The sequence below is a fragment of the Montipora capricornis genome, chromosome 8, assembly GCF_036669925.1.
Source record: "Montipora capricornis isolate CH-2021 chromosome 8, ASM3666992v2, whole genome shotgun sequence".
NCBI lineage: Eukaryota > Metazoa > Cnidaria > Anthozoa > Scleractinia > Acroporidae > Montipora > Montipora capricornis.
This window is the reverse complement of record NC_090890.1, coordinates 9,644,552-9,669,976: the sequence shown is the minus strand read 5'-3', so window position 1 is coordinate 9,669,976 and position 25,425 is coordinate 9,644,552. Positions and strand designations below refer to the sequence as shown.

Sequence of the window (25,425 nt, the reverse complement as noted above, 5' to 3'; positions counted from 1 at the left end):
CCTGGTTGCAGTGCGAACCTTAACTCACATAGCTGGAAGTTGTGTAAACTCATGGAAGCACGACAACATGTTGTTGTGAGATGACACTTCAAGCCTAATGCGGATGTTTCGACAATCAGTGTTTTACTGAACTTAACTGAAGTTCACGTACTTCAAAGGCTGGTCTTGACCTTTCCCTGTTGGTGACTTGAAGTTTTTTTTATGGTGTCGAATCTTTAAATAGTAAAGGAAAACTGCAAGAAGTCTACCACGAGCAAGACTAGGTTACAAGTAATATATTTCACCCTCATAGTAAAGTATAGTATTTTTCTTTTTTACTTGTTCTTAGTGGATTGACCATTCTCATTGGTATGATCGTAAGGACACATCCAAACTGGAGCTAATGGATATGGTAGGACAATTATTTGGAGTTATTCTTAAACCGATCAATTTTGTACGAGCAATTTCTGTATTGCAGAATTTTTTTTTTTCACAACAAGCTCAAAGGAACATAATGATTTCTGATTTTAGAATAGATGTAATTTTATATATTAGAACTGCGGAATTAATGGACATGAAAGGAAGTTAAAAAGATGATTGCAGTCAAATAAGTTAATGGTACTAGGACTGAGTGGAGTCCAATTCGGTCTGTAATCATACTAGAGATCACAATCGAGGAAATTGTAATTTTTATGATTAGTAACTTTAGCAGTTGCAAGCAAGTCTGAAAAATACCTGAACAAATCCATCCCGTTATAAAATCTAAGCTTGGATTTTTTTTGCTCGCTGTGTCTAGTAACTGCGGTGATCTGTCTAATTTTCATTTCATACCCATAATGATTTCTGAGGTGATTCCGATTCTGAAACATGGTCCACATATACGACGCAAATGCAGATGCATGCAGATGCAAATGCAAACAGGATGAAATGCATGTGTTAATTAATTACTCCTTGCTTTCCCATGCGGTGAAACGGGGCAGTGCAAACGCAAACTTATTGCAAGGAAACAATTTCGCTGCCATGCCACCTTGATAGAACGCAGACTCTTAAGGTAAAAAAAAACAGTATGTTTTAGCCAAAAACACCGCGATGATGGTGGAATTATGGCATTAATCATAACCATTACAATTTTCTCAAATGTGATTGGTGCATTAACTACGTTATTTTTCACTAATTATTGTGTAGGGTTGACATCGGACAGTGAAATCGGACAGTTGGCTGTAATCGGATACGTGAAATCGGACAGTTACATCAGCCGATCACATTAAGTGCACTCAGCTTAATCCACCAATCAAAGAATTTATCACAACCATAGCAACAACCACTTACCCTACCAAACTGGGGATTTTCCAAAATGGACAAATTTGTAACGTTAGACAGTGAAAAAGGAGTGCATTAATTTTGTTTTCTCGGAAATTGTAATGGTTATGAACAATTGGTAACAGGACTTCGTGTCGTCCAATTCGGTCTGTCATCATACTCGTGATTAAACAAATCGGACTCCCCCTACGCAGTCATCCGATTTTGTTAATCAATCGCATGATTACAGACCAAATTCTACTCCGCTCAGTCCTCTTTCCATTATAAATAGCTGGAAGACTGATTGTTTAGGTGAAAATAGAGGCTACGTTACAATATTATGCTTTCGAAGGCGGACTCTTACGCTCGCCTTTTTGAAAGGTGACTTTAACTGAGCGTGCTGACCTCAGTCCACGGCCCGGTTGTTCAATAGCCGATTAACGCTAATCCCAGAGTAAAAAATAACCAAGGAGTTTATTTCTCTACTCCCAAATGCTGTTCAACGCTGATATTTGGCAAAACTTTACATTAGAAGAAGTCAATCTTGAAAAACAAAAATAAGTAAAAGACCTTTGATCAATAAGTTGAAAACATGAAACAAGAGCTTATATACGCTAATCCTGGATTAAGTTAATCGGCTTTCGAACAACCGGGCCCATGGGTTTACGTTGTACGCGCGAAAGTCGCTTATGTTTGCGCTTTGCATGGCATGTGAACTTTACTATAACTGGTCCTCTATTGCGTACACGTCTTTTGAAATTATCTAATGACAAATTCAGTTGGTGAAATTGCCACATTAACTATTTCCTTTCTTCCAGCTCTTAGTTTCTGCTATGGGTCCCCCTGGTGGGGGTCGTAATGACATCTCAGGCAGGTTCACTCGGCATATGAATATTATATCGATTGACTCCTTTGACGACAACACCATGACAAAGATCTTTACGTCCATCGTCGACTGGCATTTTGCCAAAGGATTTGATGCTTCCTTTTCGAGGCTTGGAAAGGTTAGATTCATGTTCTCTTTTTGCAGTGATTGCGCTCGTGAAAGTAACGCTGCTTAAACGATCACACAAGACAACAGGATTTAGAAGATTTAAAAAAAATTGCACTTCATGGTTAAGGTGTCACGGGAAGCTGTATTTGAATTGTCACATAGTAGTAAGTCACATAGGTTAGGCCTCATTGGAATATCCAGCCTTAAGCGTTCAAGACTACCTTAAATTTAAAGTATAATGAAACATATCTTTATTATCCTTTCATTATTGGCTTTTACATAGTCACCATTTTAGCCTACGACGGAATCTTCACGGTGTGACTTCGCTTTTAAACGTAAACGATATCTGATTCCGTCTACAGTAATAGGACATTTTTTTGTGTTTCATCTATTTGGATGGTCATAATATATTTGTTGCTCATCTGCAAAGTTGGTACTCATCTGCAGATTTGAGCTCGTTTTTGACATCTTTCTCACATCTGTGTTATTTTCACGGAAGAGTCATGTTTTATTTCAATTTTTTCTGCTCAAAATTTCCTCAAAACGCAGCAACATTGTGCTTTTGACAACAAGTGGCGATGTCTCGCCCATTTGAACGTTTCTGACAACTTTCTCAAATCGGTGGCATTTTCATAGAATGAGTGATTAGCTGAGGCTTTTGCTCAAAATGCAGCTAAATGATGTATGTAATGCTTCACAGATCCTTGTCCAAGCCACAATGCATGTGTACAAAGCTGTGGTCGAGAAATTCCTTCCAACTCCAAGCAAATCTCATTACGTGTTTAACTTGCGAGACTTCGCGCGTGTCGTTTTTGGCGTCCTCCTTGTTCCCTCCACGCATCTTCAAGATGGAGACAAGTTAATGCGGTTGTGGATCCACGAGGTTTACCGCGTGTTCTACGACAGGCTTATCGACAACAACGATCGAGTGATGTTCTTTGAAATGATGAAGGAGACCACCAAACAGCAATTCAAGAAAGACATGGATAGCTTGCTGGATCACGTCGTACCCACAGGACAGAAACTCAAAGACGACCACATCAGGTTATTGTCTTAGTCAAGAAAAATAAAGAGAACGAGAAGAATACTAGAGGCTTTTCCCTGGGCTTGGATAACCTTAAAAAACTGAAGTCAATTTTTCTTTGCTTCTGCAACCAGAAGTCGTCATATGAAATTCGTCATAGTTCGGTACCACAACGTGGCATTGTGTGAAGCTTCAGGCTGAACGCCATTTCGATCCTTTTTTTAGATTTAGCTTTACGGGCATCTCCGGAAACATGTTTTCTTATTCATTTCTCCTTCACGTCATCGGTTTCGAGGCTCTTGGAATTAAAATAAGGGTTTTTACGAGTTTTTTTTCTCTTCGTCTTCAAAGGGATGTCTTTTGCCAAAGAGTGAAAAAGTGGGTCATTGCTAGTGAATATCCCTGAAACCGCCTTTTGCTTAACAATCTTGTGTCTCTGTGTGCCTGATGATGGTCGTTATTCTTGTTTTAGGAGTTTATTCTTCGGTGATTACATGAAACCTGACAGCCCAGAAAGAATTTACGATGAAGTAACGGACCTGTCACAATTGACCCAGCAGATGGAGGGGTAAGTCGGCAATCTCATTCTCTTAATTCTCTTTTCAATTTTCAATCCTTGATTCGAGCATTGTCCTCAGTGCGATCATAGAAAGAGTTGATTTTTGGTGAAAGTGCAATCGGACATTTGTTTCTCCATGCAGTACCCTGCCCTTTCTTATCCTAAAAAGTGGTTTAGCCAAGTTTTAAAACGGCCGAACAATAATCGCTCTTTGTGAATTACGGCGGTAATTCTGTCAACTGTGAAGCTGGCATCAATGGAAACCATCGGTGTGCCCTTCACCTCCCCCTTCCAAGTCACTTATCTTTTTAAAGAGTATTTTAAGCTAAATCTGGTCACACAGGTCAAAGGAAAGTTGCGCAAAAAATGGCGCACTAACCAAAGATGAGCGAGTTGACTTGTTTCATCTTGATAACGTTCATATTTTGTATTCTTTTTACCGTCCGAAAAAGTAAAGGATTGTTTTTTAACTGATTGCTGTTCGTTATTAGGTATCTTGAAGAGTTTAACCAGATGAGTAAGACACCCATGTCGCTTGTCATGTTCAAATTTGCCATTGAGCACATCTCACGCGTTGCGCGTGTACTAAAGCAAGACAACGGTCACGCCCTTCTTGTAGGTAAGTGATCTCTGTCTATTGAGCTCATTGTGACTGTGTAGTAGGTGCCTCGTCTTCTCAATTTATGACTCATTTCGCTCCTTATCAAGTTACCATATTCTGAAGCGATGTCCAGGCTAATAGTTAAGTGGCACTGTGGTTAGGTGGGGTCTGACTTTACTTTGAGGGCGACGAAAGGTCGAAATGACTTAGCAAGGGTGCGTTATGGTTGGGATTGGTTATTTCGTTGGAGCGGCCGTAAAACGACAACCATTGTTATCTTAGCCAATCAAAACAGGCAAAGATATTTAAGTTAGCCAGTCATACTGCAAGGCAATTGATTTGGGTTTTGTCTCTTGATGAGTGAAAAAGTTGCAAGAGAGTTTTAGGTCAATCACAAAGCGTACTAATGCAAAAAAACAGATTTTCAACTGAAAACTCTGCTGAGGGAACTTTGATACTGTGTTTTGTCTGCAGGTATTGGTGGAAGCGGTCGTCAGAGCGCCACTCGTCTGGCAACCTTCATGGCGGACTACGATTTATTTCAGATTGAAATCACACGAAACTACACCAAGAATGAATGGAGAGAAGATGTCAAAAAGGTATAATCGATGATAATTTGGTTTTACCAACTGGGAAACATTTGTAGAATTTGAACATTTTCCCCTTATATCGAAGACCCCTCAGGCTTCATGTTTAACGCCATCTTGTATAGTTAAAGGCTCTTCGCCGTAATTTTCTTAAACCGGAACTGAAACAAACGGAATCAGTTTTCCTTAAAGCGCCCTTTGTATGTCTGACACTCTAGCGAGAATACCCAATGTAAGAAACAGTTAAAATTTGATATTTTGTATTCACCATATTCAAAAAAACCATCTTTCAGATGCTGATCAAGGCGGGTGTGGATGGTAAAGCCACAGTTTTTCTATTCAGCGATAATCAGATCAAGGAAGAGTCCTTCGTTGAGGACATCAACATGATCCTAAACACTGGCGATGTGCCTAACATCTTCCCGGCTGACGAAAAAGCTGATGTCATTGAAAAGATGCAAACGGTGGCCAGAGTTGAGGTGAAGTCAAAAGCACAATAACGAACAGTTTTATTTCACTGTTTAGTTTCATCAGCACGCGGTATGGCGCTCAGGAAAGTTTGCTACTCAGCCTAGCCGCCCTTTTCTTTCATCTAAGACACTTAATCAGCTGACGGGGAAACTCTCCTTTTCCTTTCAGCTGGTTGCGTAGCAAAAGCGGGAGCTTTTACCAAACTACTAGTATGCCGTTTTTAAGCAGTTGCGCATAGCGCCTGGCCCCTTCGATAAAAGTAAAGTCTCCCTCCTTTTTCACCCAAACTAGTCAATAAGCTAAGGTCAGATTTTATTTGAAGCATTGTACTGCGTTGAAAATGTGCACGCGCGAGCCACATTTGGTCTTAGTTTTACTTCTGCATGATTGGTTGAAAAAGTGGCGCGAGAACTTCGAACCAATCACTGAGTGAAGTAATGCAAACCCAAAGCAATTCGCTAATTACTTTCGACACTCAATCTTAAACCGCTCTATTCAGAGAAAGGCATTTTTACCACAAGTGCTTGTAATCTCGCAATCTGATTGGCTAATTTGCCGTAGTCGATAAGAGTCTAGACAACGCTGCTCGCTTGAGTCTCGTGAGTCCACAACATTTTGACCACTGTGATGACGAATATCGTTGTCGATAAGAGTACAGACAACCCTGATGCACGTTCGAATTGTTACATTCCTGGAATGATGTAATTCTCGCGCAAAAGAAAAGCGCGCGGCACAACTGTTCATTGTTTACGAAAGCTTTGAGTTTTTTAAATTTAAATTTAACATTGGCAGTGTTTTTCTCAAGGCAGTTTTTCTTTCACGTTGCAGCATCAGCATTGTTCTGTCCGTTTTTCATTCCACAATGATATTTCTAATCTTTGCTTTGACAGTTTTAGGATCGTAAAATCGATGCTAAGCCTTTAGCGATGTACAATTTGTTCAGTTAAATTTTCAGACTTTTTTCATGCTTTCATTGCATTTTGCAACAACAAGTTGTTTCTTTACGGTATTGAATTGTCCGTTTTTCATTTCGCAGTGATGTTCCTAATATTCGCTTTGCTGTTTCAGGGTCGTAAAATCGACGCTACACCTTTGGCAATGTACAATTTTTTCATTGAGCGAGTACGAGCCAACCTTCACGTTGTACTTGCTATGAGTCCTATTGGAGATGCATTCAGAAGCCGAATGAGAATGTTCCCTTCATTAATCAACTGTTGTACTATCGACTGGTTCCAGGTGAGCCTACGGTATAAATGTACAGATTTAAACCACCTTTGGGAACTGAAGAAAACAATCGTTTATTTGGAAACGTCATTTTAAAAATACCTTGAGATTTTTCCCGCGAGCCTTAAGGTGATGCCTTTTGTGAGATAATTGCATTATATCGAAATTGGGCTGTCCAGTTAAGAACTTTTTTTATAATTAACATTTCCTGTTCATCGACGTTTGAATGACCTTGTGGTATTATACTTTTGTTGGTTGTGAGTTTGCGATTCTTGCGGTTGGTTGCGTGATCGGCAAAAACAACTTCACCGTAGATACACTGTTTACAGATATTGCTACTGTAAGCGTTTCCTTCCTCAAGAACGAAACCTAATGTTATTTGTTGTATCACTGTTGTAGGCTTGGCCTGAGGATGCATTGGAGATGGTCGCCAATAAGTTCCTCGAGGAAGTGGACATGGCGCATGACGTGCGCAAAGAGTGCGTGTTTATGTGCAAGTATTTCCACGAGAACGTAAGGGATTTGTCTGACAGGTAAGTAATTTGTTATTGTATGGTTTACCGAAAAACAAAAGACTTAGTATAAAAGGCGTGGCAACATACCTTATTATAGGAAATTAACGCTCCATGAAATTAAGGTATTGAAAATTACCGCGACTTAAATTAACGCGAATTTAATGTAAAACGACTTTCGAATAAAGAAAATTAACGCGAAGGAGGGGGTAGAATTTCACAATAGAGGAACTTGACGCGGTTAAGACACGGTAGTGACCACTGGAACAAATATACTCAACTCAGTTTTGTTCTGAACAAAACCGAGCCCTCTGATCAACAAAGCAGTCATCAAAATTCTGATTAATTGTAGGGGTTAACGGAAAGAAAGAAAGCTTGTACCGCGCACCGGTGGCTCAGTTGGTTGAGCACCGGGCTGTCACGCGGGAGGTCGTGAGTTCAACTCCGGCCGGACCAACACCCAGGGTCTTTAAATAAATGAGGAGAAAGTGCTGCCTTTGTAATTACATCTGCAAACGGTTAGCCTCTCTACTCTTCTGGGATAAGGACGACAAGCCGGAGGTCCCGTCTCACAACCCTTCAATGTTCATAATCCTGTGGGACGTAAAAGAACCCGCACACTTGTCGTAAAGAGTAGGGCATGTAGTTCCCGGTGTTGTGGTCTGGTCTTTCTGGTCTGGATAGTGTAGGGTGGAGCACCTCGCATAGGACCTCGAGTCCTGTTCGTGCTCCTTCCCTCTGGGCAGGTTTGCCCTGTAGAAGAGACAAACCAGATGTCTCGTAAAACATAAAACATTGTTTTGTAGGTGTCATGAATGTCTGGAAAGGTTTCAAAATTAGAGTTAAAATAATGGAATTAAGAGCGCGGAAATAAACGCTGCACTTCATTAAAGTCGCGGAAAATAACTCTCAACATAATTAGCGCGACTTAATAAAAAATTCTATACAAACGAAAAAGAATCCACGTTGCATGAAGTGTTTTTTTCCACGTTTTTATAAGAATGTTAGGTTTCGAAGAAAACTTGTTCAACATCAAACATTTGCGGCGTACGATATAATCTGAAAAAACGCCAGACTTCTGCGTTTACGAGTCTTGTTAATTGCCTTCACAGCTTTTATCAGTCCCTGAGGCGCAAAAACTATGTCACCCCCACTTCATACCTTGAACTTATCATGACTTTTAAGACACTGTTGGATATCAAACGCCAGGAAATTATGACACTAAAGCAGCGTTACGTCACTGGATTGGAAAAACTGGACTTTGCGTCATCGCAAGTGTCCGTCATGCAACAGGAACTGAGTGATCTGCAACCGGAACTCATAAAAACGTCAGCGGAAACTGAAAAACTGATGGTTAAGATTGAACAGGATACAGTCGAAGTTGAGGCTAAGAAGGAGGTGAGACTCATTAGCCTGGCGTGGATAGCGTTTTTTTTAGTTGAGGGATGGCATTGCTTTCTGTGGGCTTTGTACCTTGAAGTTGTTATTTGGGCTGCCATCTTTGATTTGAAGACGTAGAGAATTGGGACCGCGTTACTTGTTGTTCTTGTTATCTTCACCTTACGACAGAGTGGTCGCCTTAACATAACCCCCACTGAAACCTATAGCGACCTCGTGGAGGATGCGACTGAACTATTGCATTTTGAGAGTGAAGTAGTGTCACTTTACGAGCGTTTCAGTTGAATTTTATTGCACTTCTTTTCCGTTTTCTGCAAAACTACAACGTGAATAAGCAAATCTCTAGTCTCTTAACCGCCGTAAGTTATTGCTAGAAACAATATTGCGACAGCAATAAAACAACTGCTTAACAACATTCTCAACTTTGTTGTTTTAACAGGTGGTTGCTGCTGACGAGGCAGTTGCTAGTGAAGCCGCGGCTGTAGCTAAGGGCATTAAGGATGAATGCGAAAGCGATCTAGCTGAAGCGATGCCAGCCTTGGAGGCGGCTATGCAAGCGCTGAACACCCTTAAACCCAGCGATATCAGTATGGTAAAAACAATGAAGGTAAGATTTTTAAGAGTGCCTGCTCATACTTTGTGCTCCAAAAGTCGATTTTCAGGGAGGGTGGCAATAGGGAGTTCTTTGAAAACCACTTAGTTCACATTGCAACATATAACAGCTACCGATTCACTGGCGAAATCCCAACGGATTAATTCGCAGGGTCTTAAATTAGCTAATGGAAAGATGATATCTCTATCTTCTTGAAGACTTTATTTTTCATGTTAAACAATACGCACACTTTAGGGCTTTCGTTTTACGTCCGAGGGCGGAGGTTTCATTCAGTTGTACAACATGTCCTGCTCTATACTTTTGTAAAACTGATATACTTGCAAATTTTTTTCTCCATGTTTTGACTGTAGGCTATAATGAACTCGTCGCCTAAAGGGTAACCATATGCGTAAAGTAATTCTTCAGTGTAATTGGTCATGATGAGTGCATACGTTCTGGCTATAATGCTTATCCATCGGAATGAGCCATCAATCATCATTTCATCAATTTCTCATTCCTGCTTCCCCAAGTCTGAAGGACAGCTTGCTGTACTTGTTAGCAAAACACCTCTTATCTAATTGAAATTATAGAATTAAAGTGAACTCCTTGCTTGTCAAGGTACTATTTTTCCCAGTGTAGGAAAAGCCGGAGGTAGACTAATAGTTTACTAGGGGGGGGCATGCCTTCAGATCCTCTTGGAAACTGTCGCCTTCCGTGTCGCAATCATCTTCGCCTCGGAAAAGTGATCATGTCGAAAACCCGACCCTGTTCCGAAAGAGGAAGGGAACTTACTCCCCGGTGTGTTGGTTCTCCTTTGCGGCACTTCATTCTTTAGTGCGCAAATCTTGGAGGTGTATTTTGCTGCCTCAACCTGCTTTAAAATTCAAGGGTAATCAAATTTACGAATGAAAACAAAACAGTTCTAGGTAGCTGCTTCCTAATTGACAAAGTATCCGCTAAAAAGATAAAATGATATATATGTGCAAGGCTAACAAGTAAAAAAGAAAAGTCATTATAAAACCGAACGTTTTCGACTTAAGGACATCATTAGGGTTTAAGCGCCGTCGGAGATTGCGCATGGTTTTATACTGAATTAAGTTATTCCCGAAGGAAATAACTGCGCGACAAAGCAATTAATTGGCTTGTTCAAAGTCAGTGGACTCTTTTCGGTGTTGGATAATTAATTATTCATTATGTTGGATAGTTAGTCTTTGTAAAAAAAAGTCATTTTAATGTCTTTTTGGTTCGTAATTGTTCGCCAATTGAAAGTGGCCTCGTATAAATAGATGTATTTGACTGCTGTGTGGATCACAATATTATCGTCTGTCAGCTTCAGTGTTGCTACATTATTTGCAGAATCCACCGTCAGCAGTCAAACTCGTCATGGAAGCCGTGTGTATTATGAAAGGAATTAAACCCGAGAGAAAGCCTGATCCCTCGGGATCGGGACGCATGGTGGAAGACTACTGGGGTCCTTCGCAGAAGATGCTGGGAGACATGAAATTCTTGGAGTCTTTAAAAGTCTACGATAAGGATAACATTTCAGCTGCCATCATCAAAAAAATAAGAGACAAGTAAGTCGTGAAATTCTCTGCTGTTGTTAACATTTTAGGATCAGGATGTACCAGTCGATCACAGGTAACTGAACTAAGTCTTTTAAGTCTTTTAAGTGAAACAAGAAATTTTAAGATCAGTGGTTACTCTCAATACACGTTTGCAGCCAAACTGATGACCAGTTGTTCCGCTAATGTATGTAATACATTATTGAAAACTGGCTGAGCTCAGAGAGTGACCGATCTTTTTAGCTATCCTCAAATTATTTTTGTGGACACGCCCTTTGCGTGTCCAGGCTCAATCTTGGGCAATAGTGTTGAGATATTCTTTACTTTCTTGTCCATATCTAAGAAAACAGGTTTTCTTTTATGAAGCAAGTCTTTTTGTGGCTCCCCTTCCCTCAAAACAATGTTGAGACACGGCTAGATTATTTGTGGTTTTTACTGTACGACATTGTGTTAGATTAGGTGGGGGGGGGGGGGGGGTTGTTGTTGACGTTCTTTGAGGTGGAAAGAGATGAAATTTTAAGGTGCATGGTTGATTTAGGTAAATGCTCATTTAACTAAAATTTGGTTTTATCAACGGAGTTGATAATGTAAATTGGCCACCGTACAGAGATTCTAAAAGCTGACGTTTCGAGCGTTAGCCCTTCGTCAGAGCGAATCCGATTCGCTTTTTAGAATCTCTGTACTGTGGCCAATTTACATTATCAACTCCGTTGATGAAACCAAATTTTTGTATACTACTTCCCCACCGACGCAGCATCACAGTTTCTTTAGAAACTACCCCTTCGCTCATTTAACTAAGTTAACCACCAAGAGCGTAGCGGTCATCGTTGTTAGAGCGGTCATATTTTTAGCGTTCAATGTTTTAGCGGCCATCGCTTATAGCAGTCATCGTTTCTTTTGGGCGGTCTTCGGTCAAGCTGTTAGCGGTCAGACTTATAAGTGCAGCCTCACGTGGATCGTTGTGGTTTTCGTCAGCCAGTTTTTCATGAGTTTTTCTCAGACTTTTGCAGCGGTGTTCATCTTTGGGTCTTAAGCTTTCCCCCACCCCACCCTACCCTCTGTTTTTCCTTCCACTGAGTCTCATCAGTGTGACGGGTGCCTGGAATGGGGGCTCATGGCTGGGTTGCGGGAATTTGCCGGCCATGGGGGCGGTATTCTATCTAGGGGATGGATCTTGCCATAGTGGAAGCCCCTGGATACTCCAGGCACCCACCTCCCATTTTAGCGAGGCGGATCGTTAACTGTACATTCAAGTATTGATACCAAACTGTTGGCTAGACATTGTCTGCATCCGCCATCACTAGTTTGAAATTGGAAATTCTTACTTGTGATCGAGGTCGAAGTCAAGTCGTGTTTACAGTTTATCGCAGTCGCAGTCCTCGGTTAAGGGGTATGACTAGCTTTCTGTGAGTTACATAATTTCCACACGGCATTTCCACTGCTCTGTACTCTCTCGTGAGTCCTTTAAAGAGGAAAATGTTAAAAACAAATTAACTGACGACTTTATCGAGTAGTTGTTTCCAGAGCACTATCTACCGACAACCACTGAGGTAGTTGTTTTTTTGTCAGGTATGTGACGAACCCTGATTTTGATCCAAACAACATTCGTTCAGTGTCGTCTGCCTGTGAGGGTTTGTGCAGATGGGTGCGAGCAATGGAAGTTTATGAGAGAGTGGCTAAGGTAAGGCATAAGAGTCTCTCGTTTTTGAGCCTTCTTTCGCTAACCATTAGGACCAAAAAGGCTAAATGAGAACACAATCATTGACATAGACTTACTCAAGCGCAAAGCACCGTTAGCTTATTATCGTCATGGAAAAAATTGATAAAGGAGTGGCTTCGTCTTCTTAAGGAGTCCCCATTCTTGTACATTTTGGTAATTAATTGGCTTATTTAGCCCACGTAGAAAGTGAAAGTCGAATTTGCTAGTTTTATTCCTTTTCTGGCCTTTTTGTATCTCAGACGTTTATGCTTGCATACGCATGCATCTGTGCTTATGACTCAGTGAAGACCAATTGAAAGTTGAGTCTTTATGTTCGAAATGCACTTTATTTTTGAGTACGCGCATAAAAATGTTGTTTGAAGAGTTGTTTGTTTGCAGAGCACGGGGGAACCTTTTCGACGGAATGAAGAGATGATATAGGCTGATTTAGCAACAGAACGGGAACATCAATTGGCGACGGAAGAACGCGCGGAATAGTCTGGATTGTACTCTAATCTGACCTAATATGGAAAATTTTCTGCGCGCGCCGTCGTCAACTGACGTTCCCGTTCCGTTGCTAAATCAGCCTATTGAACCCACCTGTGCAGACGTAAGCTGCAAAAATGCGGGGGAGCAGGAAAGCGGTGAAGTTGATTCAAATTCTCTTCATAGGTTGTGGCTCCAAAGAAAGAAAAGCTTGCTCAAGCAGAAGCCGAGCTGGCAGTGCAAATGGAAAAGTTAAACGCCAAACGAGCTCAGCTGAAAGAGGTTTGTAAAGGGCCTGCGTGCGTGTCAGTCTCTGGATAACTCGCATAAGCTCTACCCTTTATTAGAGAGCCATCGTTTGTGGTTGTTTTTCCTTTGTGCCATGTCATTTTACTTCATTTTAATTTATTTTAATTTGTATTTTCAAACTCGTAAATGCTCTTTTTAACTAAAATAAAGAAAGCGCGCACCGTTGCGATAAGAATGAAGAAAGAATGTGATCGAGTGTTTTTTGTCAAAGAAGTTTCAAGCACATTTTTTTAAACATCTGTAGACAGACTTAGCGTAGACGAATCTTGCAATACAGTCAAAGTATGTGAAACATAGGTTTTGCACGGCAGCCATGTTGCGTGGCAGGAACAATAGATTCTTTTCCCTTTGGGAACAAATGTTCTTTCTAATGCAAAACATTTTCATTGTTCCTGCCATGCAACATGGCTTCCGTGTAAAACCTCTATTACAAGTTAAATGATGTTCTAGCATTTTTGCTACCAAAAACTGAACTTTACTAACCCGAGTTGTTTGAAACAGGTGCTTGTGGTAAATCGAGATGAATTCTATGACAATCATCCCATGTCTTTCAATGGGACTAAACACAGGTTTACCGCTGACAGTAGCGTCCACATGTTACTGTCCAGGTCGCCAAAACATCATTGGACGAGGGATTTTGTTTTTTAATTGTGGTAATACAGGCTCCTGGCGTCACAAACAATTGGCTCTATGCCAGAAGATTGTCGAACTGTATGTGCAGCACGTTTCTTCTTGCCATCCCCTGCAAAACTATAATGTGATAGGAGAAAATGTCCGCCTGAGATTTTTAGAGCACACGAGATGTAACCAGGAGCCCAAGAGTAGGAGCGAGCAACTCCCATATGTTCCTGTCATGGCGTTTTTACAGACTGGTTTATTTTTAGATGGAAATTTCCCGCGAATGAGACTCCCGCAGGAGCCTGACGGCTAATCGTAAGAGACTAAATTGACTTGGAAATGCGTTTATTTTTTGGCGGCAAAGGTAGTCTAAAAATAGATCGGTCTGTAAAAATGCCGTGACATAGGCTTAGTATTGGAGTTGTTCGCTCCTAGTCATGCACTCCTTTGTTGGTGTGCGAACCCAGTTGTATTCTTGGGTTTCACTCACGTGATCAACAGCGATGTTTTTCAACGAAAACAAAAGGAAAAAATTTGCATAACAATAGAGTTCAATTCCCGGAGGATTGGATCAGGACTCCAACATGGCCGTCGTTTCATTTTTTGGGGACTCCAACATGGCGGCCGTGACATCATTTGAAAACCAAGAATATTCTCCAAGTTACGGGTCCCGAGCGCTTCGAATAACTTGGCCGCCGCATCGGCGGTGCGGCGCTTATTCGAGGGCGGCGCTTATTAACTTTTTTGTCCCAGATGCGGCGCTTATTCGAGGACGGCGCTTATTCAAGTAAATACGGTACTTGATTTTAAGGAACGTTGTTTGGTAACACATCTTTTCAGAGATAATGAAATATATGAAATTCTTATATTTTGAACTGCGTATTGTGACGACTCTTAGCGAGAACGAGGCACGGTCATGAGTTCAAGTCCCGTTCGAGGCTGTATTTTTTCAGTCTCCCTTTGGAAGTGCTTAAGTTTGACAAACGCTTTTATTTTCTTTAATTTTGTTTTTAAATTCTCGGTTGTTACTCTCTTGTTAGGTTGTCGATAAACTTCAAGCTTTGAACGACGAATTCGACGTCATGACGAACAAGAAGAAAGAACTGGAACACAATATTATGGTCTGCGAGCAAAAGCTTGACCGAGCAGAAAAACTGATCGGGGGACTGGGAGGCGAGAAAGATCGCTGGACGGAAGCAGCTCGTGTGTTGGGCGATAAATATGACAGGGTTACTGGGGATGTGCTTTTGTCCTCAGGGGTAGTGGCGTATTTAGGCCCCTTCACGGTGGACTTTAGGAACGTAAGTCAATTCTTATACGTAACAGCCCTTAAGATTGGTGTTATTTGGCAAACAATACCCGATTGATTTTTTCTGTAGTAAATTAACAGAAAATGACAATGAAAAGTCTTAACGAATATGCAATTGTCCGGCTTTGCCACTTTGTGTCACAAACAGTGACATAGCAAGGTCGCAGGTTGTTGTTTTCAGCTCACTAAATGACCAGCATGTTATACGCATATTTCTGTTCTAATCTTCTATTTCGTAAGCGCTGATTACCTGTATTTGAGTGGAAGTGTCCTTTTTAAACAGTGAAGTATCTCAGTTAAATGCGTAATAAATTTCAAGTCAGTATTTGTTACGTTGTATCCGTTGGTCGACTGCGGCGGTAATCGCACGACGCGATAGAGATCCGAAGTCTCGACTCGTAAAGACTCGACTGCTGTTAAGCATTCGGAATCATCATGTATAAGTGCATCTCTTTTTTCGTTTTCCGAGATTAACATTAGTGATTCCTGTTTTAATTCATTTACATACAGTTTGTTGAAAAGTATTTGTTGCTGTGATCTCATTCAGCCGTGTTATTTTGCTTTCAGCAATGTATATCTCGTTGGGTTGAACAGTGCAATGTCAAGAAGATCCCATGCTCGGAGTCGTTTTCTTTGAACGCTACGCTTGGCAGCGCTGTCAAAATCCGCGCCTGGAACATTGCTGGTCTCCCTGTGGATTCGTTTTCCGTCGATAACGGAATTGTGGTGGATAACGCACGAAGATGGCCGCTCATGATTGATCCACAAGGTTTCCCCACTTATTCCATCTCTTTTACATTGTATAAAATACTAGTATCATTGTTCTATAACTGGACTGGTGCGAACGTTAAGTGAAGATAGAGTGGAATGAACTGATCAAGTTGCCGTCAAAACCTTACAACTGGTCATTTCACGTTGTTATTTTGCAGAGTACAGCAAAGGAATGCGCTCAATAAGTGCCGCTAGTGCAGTAGGATTTTTTCATTTTTAAGCCAATAATGTGGTGTTGCCGTTGACGATTCTTAATTCTCCGTTATGTTTGATCGACCACCGGCGTGCTTTTAAAATGTGTTGTCTTGTTTAAAACAGTTTAAAACATATATTTAAAGCGGTTTAGAACATATATTTAATAAGTGACACCATAATCTTTCATGTATTCGTCGCAGGTCAAGCTAACAAGTGGGTTAAGAACATGGAGAAGGAAAACAAACTGTCTGTTATCAAACTCTCTGACGCTAACTACATTCGCACCTTGGAAAACAGCATAACGGTAAGCACCTTAAATTTGTTTTTTTGTTTGTTTGTTTGTTTCGCAAAAGAATTCCTTGTAGTTAATATTCGCTTTCTCAGTTCATTGTTGATAACCCTCTAGGAGCAGAACAAGACCAACAAGCTCGACCTCCGTTTGTCGTCGAGTCCGAACCAAGGTCCTGTTTCTCGAAAGTCCCGGTGACTTTTCGGGCCCGAAAAGCTATTTACGAACCTGGCATCCGTTTGTTTTGATAATCTAGTCTTTAACATGTTTTGAAGATTATAAAAAGCAAAATGATTGTGAAGTTTTGTGTCTTAAAACCACTCCGAAAAGTTTCGGGACGTTTGCGAAACGGGCCTCAGAACCTGGTACCAAATTTGTATACGACGCCAATCACTTTTGTCTCAAATTACGTTGGCCGGTTTTGCCCCGTCATCAAAAAGCAATATTTCACCAGACTTGACTTAAATGAAGTTATTAAAAGGCATGCCTTTGCGAAGCCTTCGTCCGACTCATGTGATTGTTTCTTTTGTATTTATAGCGCATTTTTTTGTTCTTGTTTTCTTTCGTTAGTTTGGTACACCTGTGCTCTTGGAAAATGTTGGAGAGGAATTGGATCCTATCTTGGAACCACTTCTTTTAAAACAGACATTCAAACAAGGTGGTGTTGAGGTAAGGAAGACCGGTGTACATGTACATTCGCGGTGCATAATACGAGAGCAAAGCAACTGGATGTCATTGCTCAAGCTTTGAATAACTTAAGTCGGTAGGTGAGTCACTATTTATCACTTTGAAGCTGTGTAAACCACGACACCGTGACACCATGAATTCAGGCAGTTTGTTTGATCAAGATGCTTGATCAAGATCAAGATCAAGATCAAGATCAAGATCAAGATGAAAAAAGATTAACACAAACCTCGGAAAATGATTAATTGGGTTAGTGACTCAATCAGTCCATTCAAAGAACTCTATTTTCCATAAATTTCTGCCCAGCATTTATTTTGGTTCTCTAATTCTTTTTCATGTGTCACAGTATCTCAAGCTTGGTGAAAACAGCATCGAGTACTCGCGTGACTTCCGGTTTTACATTACTACGCGTCTGCGCAATCCTCACTACCTACCGGAAATCTCAGTTAAGGTGACACTTGTAAACTTTATGATTACCCCTCTGGGTCTTGAGGATCAGCTGCTAGGGATAGTGGCAGCTAGGGAGAAACCGGAACTCGAGGAAAAGAAGAACCAACTCATCTTGGAAAGTGCTGCCAATAAAAAACAGGTTGGTTGAGAAAATATTTGGATTTCTTTTCGTCATTGCCGTTTTTATCAGGAAACACCAACATAACCACCGTGGCCATATGGCAGCTCGTTTACCGAACGAATCTGGATCAAAAGGCAGTTATTGCTCCTGAACGTACATAACACTCTTCTCTATTTTGTTTGCAGCTCAAGGAAATTGAAGACAAGATCTTAGAGGTGTTATCGTCTTCAGAGGTGCGGGTTTTTTCTTTTTTTGCATTTTTTTCATCATTCAAGATCAGTGTAATAGATTGCTTGGGCTTCAGATATTTTCACTTCCAAGTCAATGACCTGCTCTTTGGCTTATTTATTATTATACCTCATCCTTTGTACACTTCACAGCGGTTTGTGTTTGATTGTCGTAAAATATTTAACAATTTGCTTCTATTCCGCGTCGCTACTATTATTACCTCAAAATCTCGTGCCACGTTTAAAGTCAAACTCGGCGCCGACTGGATGTATTTGCTTTTCGTTGAGATTGGCTCATCTGATGTCTCATCTTTTGTGATTGGCCAAGTTTGATTTCAGTCAGTTGACAACTGCTCTTTTCGACCTGTTTCCCGTTGTGTGTTAATTAACCGATGTGAGGTGCCTGTTTTGCAGGGAAATATATTGGAAGATGAAACAGCAATCAAAATCCTATCATCTTCAAAAGTTCTATCGGAAGAAATCTCCGCTAAGCAGGTTTGCAACCAAAGAAATGATTAATTATCTAAACAACTTTAATATGTTTAAGAGGAAGAGGTTTCTTACCCACTTAAGCTCATGTTGCCGTAAATTAACAAAGTTGTGTTACGTTTCAGTTCATTGCGCTTCTTGCCACATTAAATTATATATAGGTGTTAGTAATGTCTTAAAATCTGTCTTAACCATTCAACTTTGCATTGAGGTTGTATGAGTCATAGATAACATGAATAATTTAAGTTTAGCTCACCCAGCCAGCAGAGCTCGCGCGAACGAAAAACAGCAGCCATTAAGAAAGAAGAATCATGATGTAATAGGCTTTTCTGCTCGCGCATCGAGTGAGAATTTCCTTTATGGCGTCATTTTTTCTTTCGCAAAGGGTTTGTAGCGCAGTAAAGTGAATGAAATAGTTAATCTGATTATTATATTTACCCCTTGCAAGTTGTTAACGTATTTAACCCATTTTAGGGGTTACACAGATGCAGTTACACACATTTAACTCCTAAAGAACTTATTGTATTTTTTTCGCAGGAAATTGCGTCCGCAACAGAGAAGGAGATTGACGAGACTCGTAATGGCTACAAACCTGTCGCTACGCACTCTTCCATCTTGTTCTTTTGTATCTCAGACCTGGCCAATATTGAACCGATGTACCAGTACTCGCTCACATGGTTCATAAACCTGTACCTTCAGGCAAGTTCAAGCGAAGTTGCCGCCCTAAAATTTGGATATAATAAAACTTTACTTTATTTTTTTTGGGCGAATGTATTAGAAAAATGTATTTGCCATTAGATGCGTAAACAAACAGCAGTGTAATTTTCTTATGCGCCGCCTTAAAGCTTCTCGTCAAGATAGTGTCTTTGAGTGTCATGGGGCCCGGTAAGTGGCATCCTGAGAAGCACCTGAAATTAGGATTTCTTCTTTGCAATTGCTGACTTGCGGTATTTTCGGTTGAATTTTTTTTTTAAATGAACAGGTGAGGCGCGCTGAGCGAGCGAATGGGTTTTGTGAAAACAAAAGAGTGCATAAATATCACAATTAAGCTCATTCTGTTATATTATCTGAAATGCTTAAGTGCTCCCTTATTGGACAAAGCGTTTTTACATCTGAAAGAAAACCTTTTTCGGTTCAGTATTCACACAGTAAGTTTCAGCATACCTGTGGTGATGTACTTTTCTTCCTTGACTCTTCTAAATAAAGAGATACACGCTGTCTTGTGTAAGCCTCACAAAGTGTGATCTGACCCTTCTCTTCAACGTAAACATCCCTTGTGTCTTGTAATACAAGTGATGAACGTAAAAAAGTGATGCCCAAACTATGCTCCTAAAATAAACATAAACATTTACGGAATCCTTAACTTTAAAAAAGAACACAAACGCTAGCGTCACTTCTATTTTCGTAAATACGTACTTGACTCTCAAGATTTATTGAGACACTTTGTGATGTTTGAATTCTCTTATTGCGTTTGTACTTACAGTCCATTAGTAACAGCCGTGCTTCCTCAGACTTGGACGAAAGAATTGAAAACCTGAACGAGCATTTTACGCAAAGCGTTTACTCCAACGTGTGCCGCTCGCTGTTTGAAAAGGACAAGCTGCTGTTCTCCATTACTCTGACTATTGGCATCTTGAAAGGAAAGTAAGTAACGAGAGAAATAAGTGCTTAATTATTTTTGGGTTCGCTTTCCTTTAGCAAGCGTAAAGAAGGGTCTCATAAGAGTTCGTGATGTTGTGGGAATGTATAGCCCAGTGCTAAATGGCTGAAATCTGTTTCTGGCCTTCACTTTTTTATGGTCTCTTATAGACCACTTTCATAAATGGCGACCGATTTGATATTCTATTGTCTTTATGTTAATTGAACCTACTGGCCTCATTTTGGTTAACATATTCTTTTGAATCTTGCGCATTGCAGCGAGGCTAGAAAGGCTTATCAGCATTAAAACAAAAGAATATTTTATCGGGCCGCCATTATAAAAAAGGTCTATTGAATTTCACAACGTATGTAATTCGTTAAGGCCCATGTTCACCCAAAAGACATTGCGCGCGGCGATAAATTTCGCACAGACGGAAAATCCGAAAATTAGCCGCGGCGAGTACCCAATCAAAATGTTGAAAATATTTCAAAATAACAACACAAGCGCGCAATGGCTTTTGTGTGAAAGTGGACCTTTAACGTTGTATCAGTAGAAGGCTGTGATAGGCGTCAAGCTTTTTGAGAAAGGCTTTTTACATTAGTAAACAGATTTTGTCACGTTTGTAATTAAGCCCGAGTACCTTGGAGTTTTCAACGACATCCCCTTTTTGGTCTTCGTCACTTACACTGGAGCAAGACTTTGAATTTTTCACTTAGTGTTGTCTGATCGGTAAACCAGAATCTACCTCCCGTGTATGTTTTTTTGCTGGTCAGTATAGACCCATATCACTCAATGTCCAAACAAAAGATTTTGCCCGTCGAACCTCTCATTCAGCGTGAGGCTGGACGGGCAAAGACAATGCAAAGACAAAGCCTTTATTCCCCACGGACTCCAAAATGGCCGCCGCGTGATAAAGGTGAATTGCTTAGTTAGACGTTATTTTTAGTTATTGTCCTTTCATTGCGAATTGATTAGACATCAAAATGTAGTTAGTCATCTGGCGCCTTTATCTGCCGCCCTCACAGTCGTTACCTACTTACTCTGCTGCAAATTGGTTTATGCGCCTTCATTGGAGTTAATTAAGGAGTTTAAGCACGCGACATTTTTGCGCCGTGGACAGCAACCGGAAATAAACATTTCGCATGCCAGGACAGTAGTGTCTCCCAGATTTTTAACCTAATCATCTCTAATGGAGGAAAGATACTTAGCAATTTAAAGGTGGTAGTGACAAGAAAAGTTGAAAGGGAAAACAGCTCACTTCCGGTTGCCGTCTGCGACTCAAAAAGGTCGCTTGCTTAAACTCCCTATTGTCTTTCATGCAATACACAACCCGCTCTTAATGTTTGGTGACCTCTCTACCCTCCTTGAATTCGCAGAGATAAAGTTGATGATCAAGTTTGGCGGTTTCTTTTGACCGGTGGAGTGGCTCTCGAGAACCCATTTCCAAACCCCTGCTCGGAGTGGTTGAGTGAGAAATCCTGGTCCGAGATTGTCAGAGCGTCTGAGTTGCCAAACTTGAAAGGGCTTAAAGATAGTAAGTATTTAAAAGTCCGCTGTGAAGCGACTTCTGCAACCTCTAACATTTGTACAAAGTCTTTAAAGGAAAAATTTCAATAAGATGTGGCGTAGCATAATGCAATTCCATGGACTCGAAGTGCTTTCCCGAAGTACGGAGGGATGACGTCGACTATTCAAAGCAGAATGAGTGAGATCCAATTAAAAAATGAATTTTTGATTTTTCTTAATTTGAATTGGAGTTATGGTTTTTCTGTCACTAGTTCGGATTCTCAGTCCAGTTCTTTCAGTATACTGGTTTTTCTTCCCTAAACCTTCACAAGTCTCGCTGTTACTATGGCAGGACCCTACATTCCACTTACCCAAAACGCATCGAAAGGAAAGGAACTTTATTTAAGTGTCTAGTCGTTCTAGCGCTGAAGCACTAGTTGGGAACACTGTAAATTGAAATTAACAATGAAAGCAAATCAATTCAAATGTTGGTTTTTGAGGAGAGGGGAAACCGGAGTACCCGGAGAAAACCTCTCGGTGCAGAGTAGAGAACAAACAAACTCAACCCACATATGACACCGAGTCTGGGAATCGAACCCGGGCCACATTGGTGGGAGGCGAGTGCTCTCACCACTGCACCATCCCTGCACCCCTTTAATCCTTTAAATCCTTTAAATCTCGTTCCTCCTCTTCCTCGAAGCCAACTTTCTTGTAGTTATAACCAACTGGTTTGCCTTACATCAGCTTGGATTCTAAAACGTTCCTCTGTTCTGTGGTGTCACATGATATTTGTTTCATTAGCCCTGACAGGCCCGTATGGCGAGTTGTCCATTAAACAATTAATTTATTTAGTTGCTTTGCTTATTTCAATCCGAATCCAATTCTACTGCAACTATTTCTTGATTTTCTCTCCTCTAAACCAGGTTTTCCTGACCCCGGGTGGAAAGCTTTCTATGACTCGGCCACACCTCACGTAGAGAAGATGCCAGACCCTTGGGATGCTGTATCAGGCCTTGATAGGTGAGTCATCCGTCGCGCTCGAGTGATAATCGCTTATCTAACCAGAAGACTTCTCGAGGTGTAGCACAGAGCTATGTCTTATCGAGAGGACAATTTAAGGTAGAAACTTATCGCTTGCAGTTTCACGTTTTAAAAGTACTTACTACATTTTTCAAAGGATTCGTCTCCGGTTGCTCGGCTTCAGGACTTTCTGTCGTGGTGACAATTTGTGACACCCTGCTATTGTGTACCATTTATATAGCTCGTTTTCCATTTGGATGTGCTCAAATTCGCCTTACAACGGTGAATACCGAAAGAAATACTTCAAATCCAACATACCATAGTCAAGAACCCCAACAGGCCGGAATCAACCAGTTAGCAATATACAGATTGTTAGACTTCAATTGGAGATCATCAAAGACACAGTGGCCAGTGAGAGGATTTTTTTTGAACGCGGCGCCGCAAACACTTGGAAATTCGACGCGCTAACCACTGGCCTTCTCTTCCAGCCTAAGACCCTGCGGTATCATAAAAAAGAAAACTTTTCATTGATCATGTCAAGTCGTTATTGAATGGGCCTGATTGGTTGCCAGGAGACAGTTTCGATTTCAGACCAAATCACTTGACCTCAAACTACCTTTTGCTAACAGCAAAAAATACGACATTAGACTGCAAACATTGATCTCGCGATGCAGGCAATTTTCCGAACTCCAGGAAAAAACACGTATCAAATAAAGATTCAAAGGCACACCTCCACGCACCCAATTCTGTCTGTGTACAGAAGCTTCAGCTTTGACCGTCAGTTTATAAGTAAAGTTATGCGTGCGGTAAACTGAAAACTGATTGAATGAAAGGAACCATCCTAGAAATGCAGATTGTGGCGGCTTGGTGGACTTGACTTGATTTCTAGATGATTGTGACTTCCTACAGAGTTCCATTGACAACATTATGATTTAACAGCTATACTGTCACTGCAACGCCACAACTTGTCTGTATTATAGCTCGTAAAAGGCTAGGAATTCCATGTGAAACTGAAACAAATATGGAGACCTTTGTCTGTTTCTCAAGGGGTTAATGTTAAAACTCTTCGTGTCCAGTCTTCCTTTTTGGCCAAAAGGTCGCCTTTCGGTCTTTTCACAAATGTTAATCTTCTCGGTTTTTTTTTTCAGGTTGGTTATTCTTCGGTGTCTTAGGCCTGATAAGATGGTTCCTGCAGTTCAGGTATGAGTGAATCGAAAACCTTCCAAAGACAAGCATGGCCTGCGAGCGTGCAAGCTCTACACAAAATTTATTAATAAATTACATCATAAGTTATTAAACGCTTTAATAATTTATTTTTAGGATTACATTGTGGAGAACATGGGCCGCTCGTACATCGAACCGCCAACATTCAATCTCCAGCTAAGTTACAATGATTCCCATTGTTGCGCTCCGCTGATATTCGTACTGTCGCCTGGGGCCGACCCCATGGCTGGGCTTCTGAAGTTCGCCAGTGACAAGGGATTTGGAGGAAATAGGATCCAGACGATTTCACTTGGTCAGGGACAGGTGAGCTAGTCAGTGCAGATTCCAATTCATCTATGATGAAATCTTTGCTGTCGTTATTGTTTACATCTGGGGCCCGTTTCTGGAAAGTCCCGAAACGTTACGGGTCATTTTCGGGTGTCACAATTCCCTTTGTACCTTAAAAACGGAGAGGATTTAAGTCTTCAAACTTCACAGTCATTTTTCCTTTTGTTACCTTGAAAATATGTTAAAAGGTGGGTTTTCTAAAACAAGCGGTTGGCATTTCGGGCCCGAAAAGGTTTCGGGACTTTCGAGAAACGGGCCCCTGGCCTGATCATCACACGAATTTGTTTCTAGAGGCCGTCTTTCGATACGCAGATGGACTCAAAAAGTTAAAAGGACTTTTTCTTAAAGTAACGTACCTCGCCAGTTTTAAGACTTAAGCAAAGCAGACGGATGTCATCAAGAACTGTCAGTTATTACGGGGTGGCAAGAGTCCTTAACGAGTCCATACATTCTTTTTAAATTTTTATTATTTTTTAAACCGAAATTGTAACAAATTGCGGTATGTCGAGCCAAAATGTGCACATATATGGCTGATTATACAGGGCACTTAAAATTTACATGGCTGACTTCTTGGAGGATTGCCGGAATAGGATACGAAAAGCTTATGCTAATGAAACAAAATTAGGAAGCAAATACGTCATGAAAATATGCACATCATTTTTAGAGTGAGTTTTGTTTTAAGATTTAAAGGACGATATTGCGGGTCAATTTTCCCAAATGAGTTTGTGTAACAAGTACCTTTGTGTTGAGGTATCGTGATATCTTTTGTGTCTCAAGCTGTCATCGATTTTCTAATATCATTGTGGGAATGCAAATAGTTGATGTTGCTAGCATGTTTGTCCAACCTCTTTCATCCAACTGCTGTAGTTATCAAGTGAAGCTATGATCCTCGCAGTTGTGAACGCAATTTTAGAAATTGCGTAGAGAAGCCTGAAAATTTCGTGACTTCAACGGGGTTTGAACCCGTGAACTGGCGATGCCGGTGGGATGATGTTGGGAGCTGTTCATTTGTGGGTTCAAATGTTCCTGTGATGAATGAACTGCGGATATGGAATCAAGTGAAGCCATGATCCTCGCATTTATGAGGTCACGGGTTTCAAACCCGTTGAAGTCCTGACGTTTTCAGGTTTCTCTACGCAATTGCTAAAATTGCGTTCATATAACTGCGAGGATCATAGCTTCACTTAATTTCATACCCGCAGTTTAATATATGATTCACTTCATATATCATTTCGTTTGTTATATGCATCTTATTCGATG

General features: G+C 40.8%; 1 protein-coding gene across 1 annotated transcript in view; it reads left to right on the top strand.

Moving 5' to 3' along the window:
• Positions 1–25,425, top strand: part of LOC138059602 (dynein axonemal heavy chain 3-like) — an 87,563-nt gene that overhangs the window by 46,071 nt on the left and 16,067 nt on the right. Inside the window, exons 50-76 of the mRNA XM_068905230.1 lie at positions 329–391; positions 2,097–2,282; positions 2,973–3,316; positions 3,769–3,864; positions 4,347–4,474; positions 4,931–5,055; positions 5,337–5,522; positions 6,583–6,750; positions 7,138–7,271; positions 8,363–8,648; positions 9,088–9,255; positions 10,597–10,814; positions 12,372–12,483; positions 13,174–13,269; positions 14,955–15,215; positions 15,791–15,992; positions 16,390–16,493; positions 17,049–17,147; positions 17,509–17,751; positions 17,919–17,966; positions 18,375–18,455; positions 18,987–19,148; positions 19,933–20,093; positions 21,465–21,622; positions 22,518–22,614; positions 23,763–23,814; positions 23,935–24,141. Of these exons, the coding sequence (XP_068761331.1) occupies positions 329–391; positions 2,097–2,282; positions 2,973–3,316; positions 3,769–3,864; positions 4,347–4,474; positions 4,931–5,055; positions 5,337–5,522; positions 6,583–6,750; positions 7,138–7,271; positions 8,363–8,648; positions 9,088–9,255; positions 10,597–10,814; positions 12,372–12,483; positions 13,174–13,269; positions 14,955–15,215; positions 15,791–15,992; positions 16,390–16,493; positions 17,049–17,147; positions 17,509–17,751; positions 17,919–17,966; positions 18,375–18,455; positions 18,987–19,148; positions 19,933–20,093; positions 21,465–21,622; positions 22,518–22,614; positions 23,763–23,814; positions 23,935–24,141 (4,185 nt within the window). The remainder of the gene's footprint in view (positions 1–328; positions 392–2,096; positions 2,283–2,972; positions 3,317–3,768; positions 3,865–4,346; positions 4,475–4,930; positions 5,056–5,336; positions 5,523–6,582; positions 6,751–7,137; positions 7,272–8,362; positions 8,649–9,087; positions 9,256–10,596; positions 10,815–12,371; positions 12,484–13,173; positions 13,270–14,954; positions 15,216–15,790; positions 15,993–16,389; positions 16,494–17,048; positions 17,148–17,508; positions 17,752–17,918; positions 17,967–18,374; positions 18,456–18,986; positions 19,149–19,932; positions 20,094–21,464; positions 21,623–22,517; positions 22,615–23,762; positions 23,815–23,934; positions 24,142–25,425) is intronic.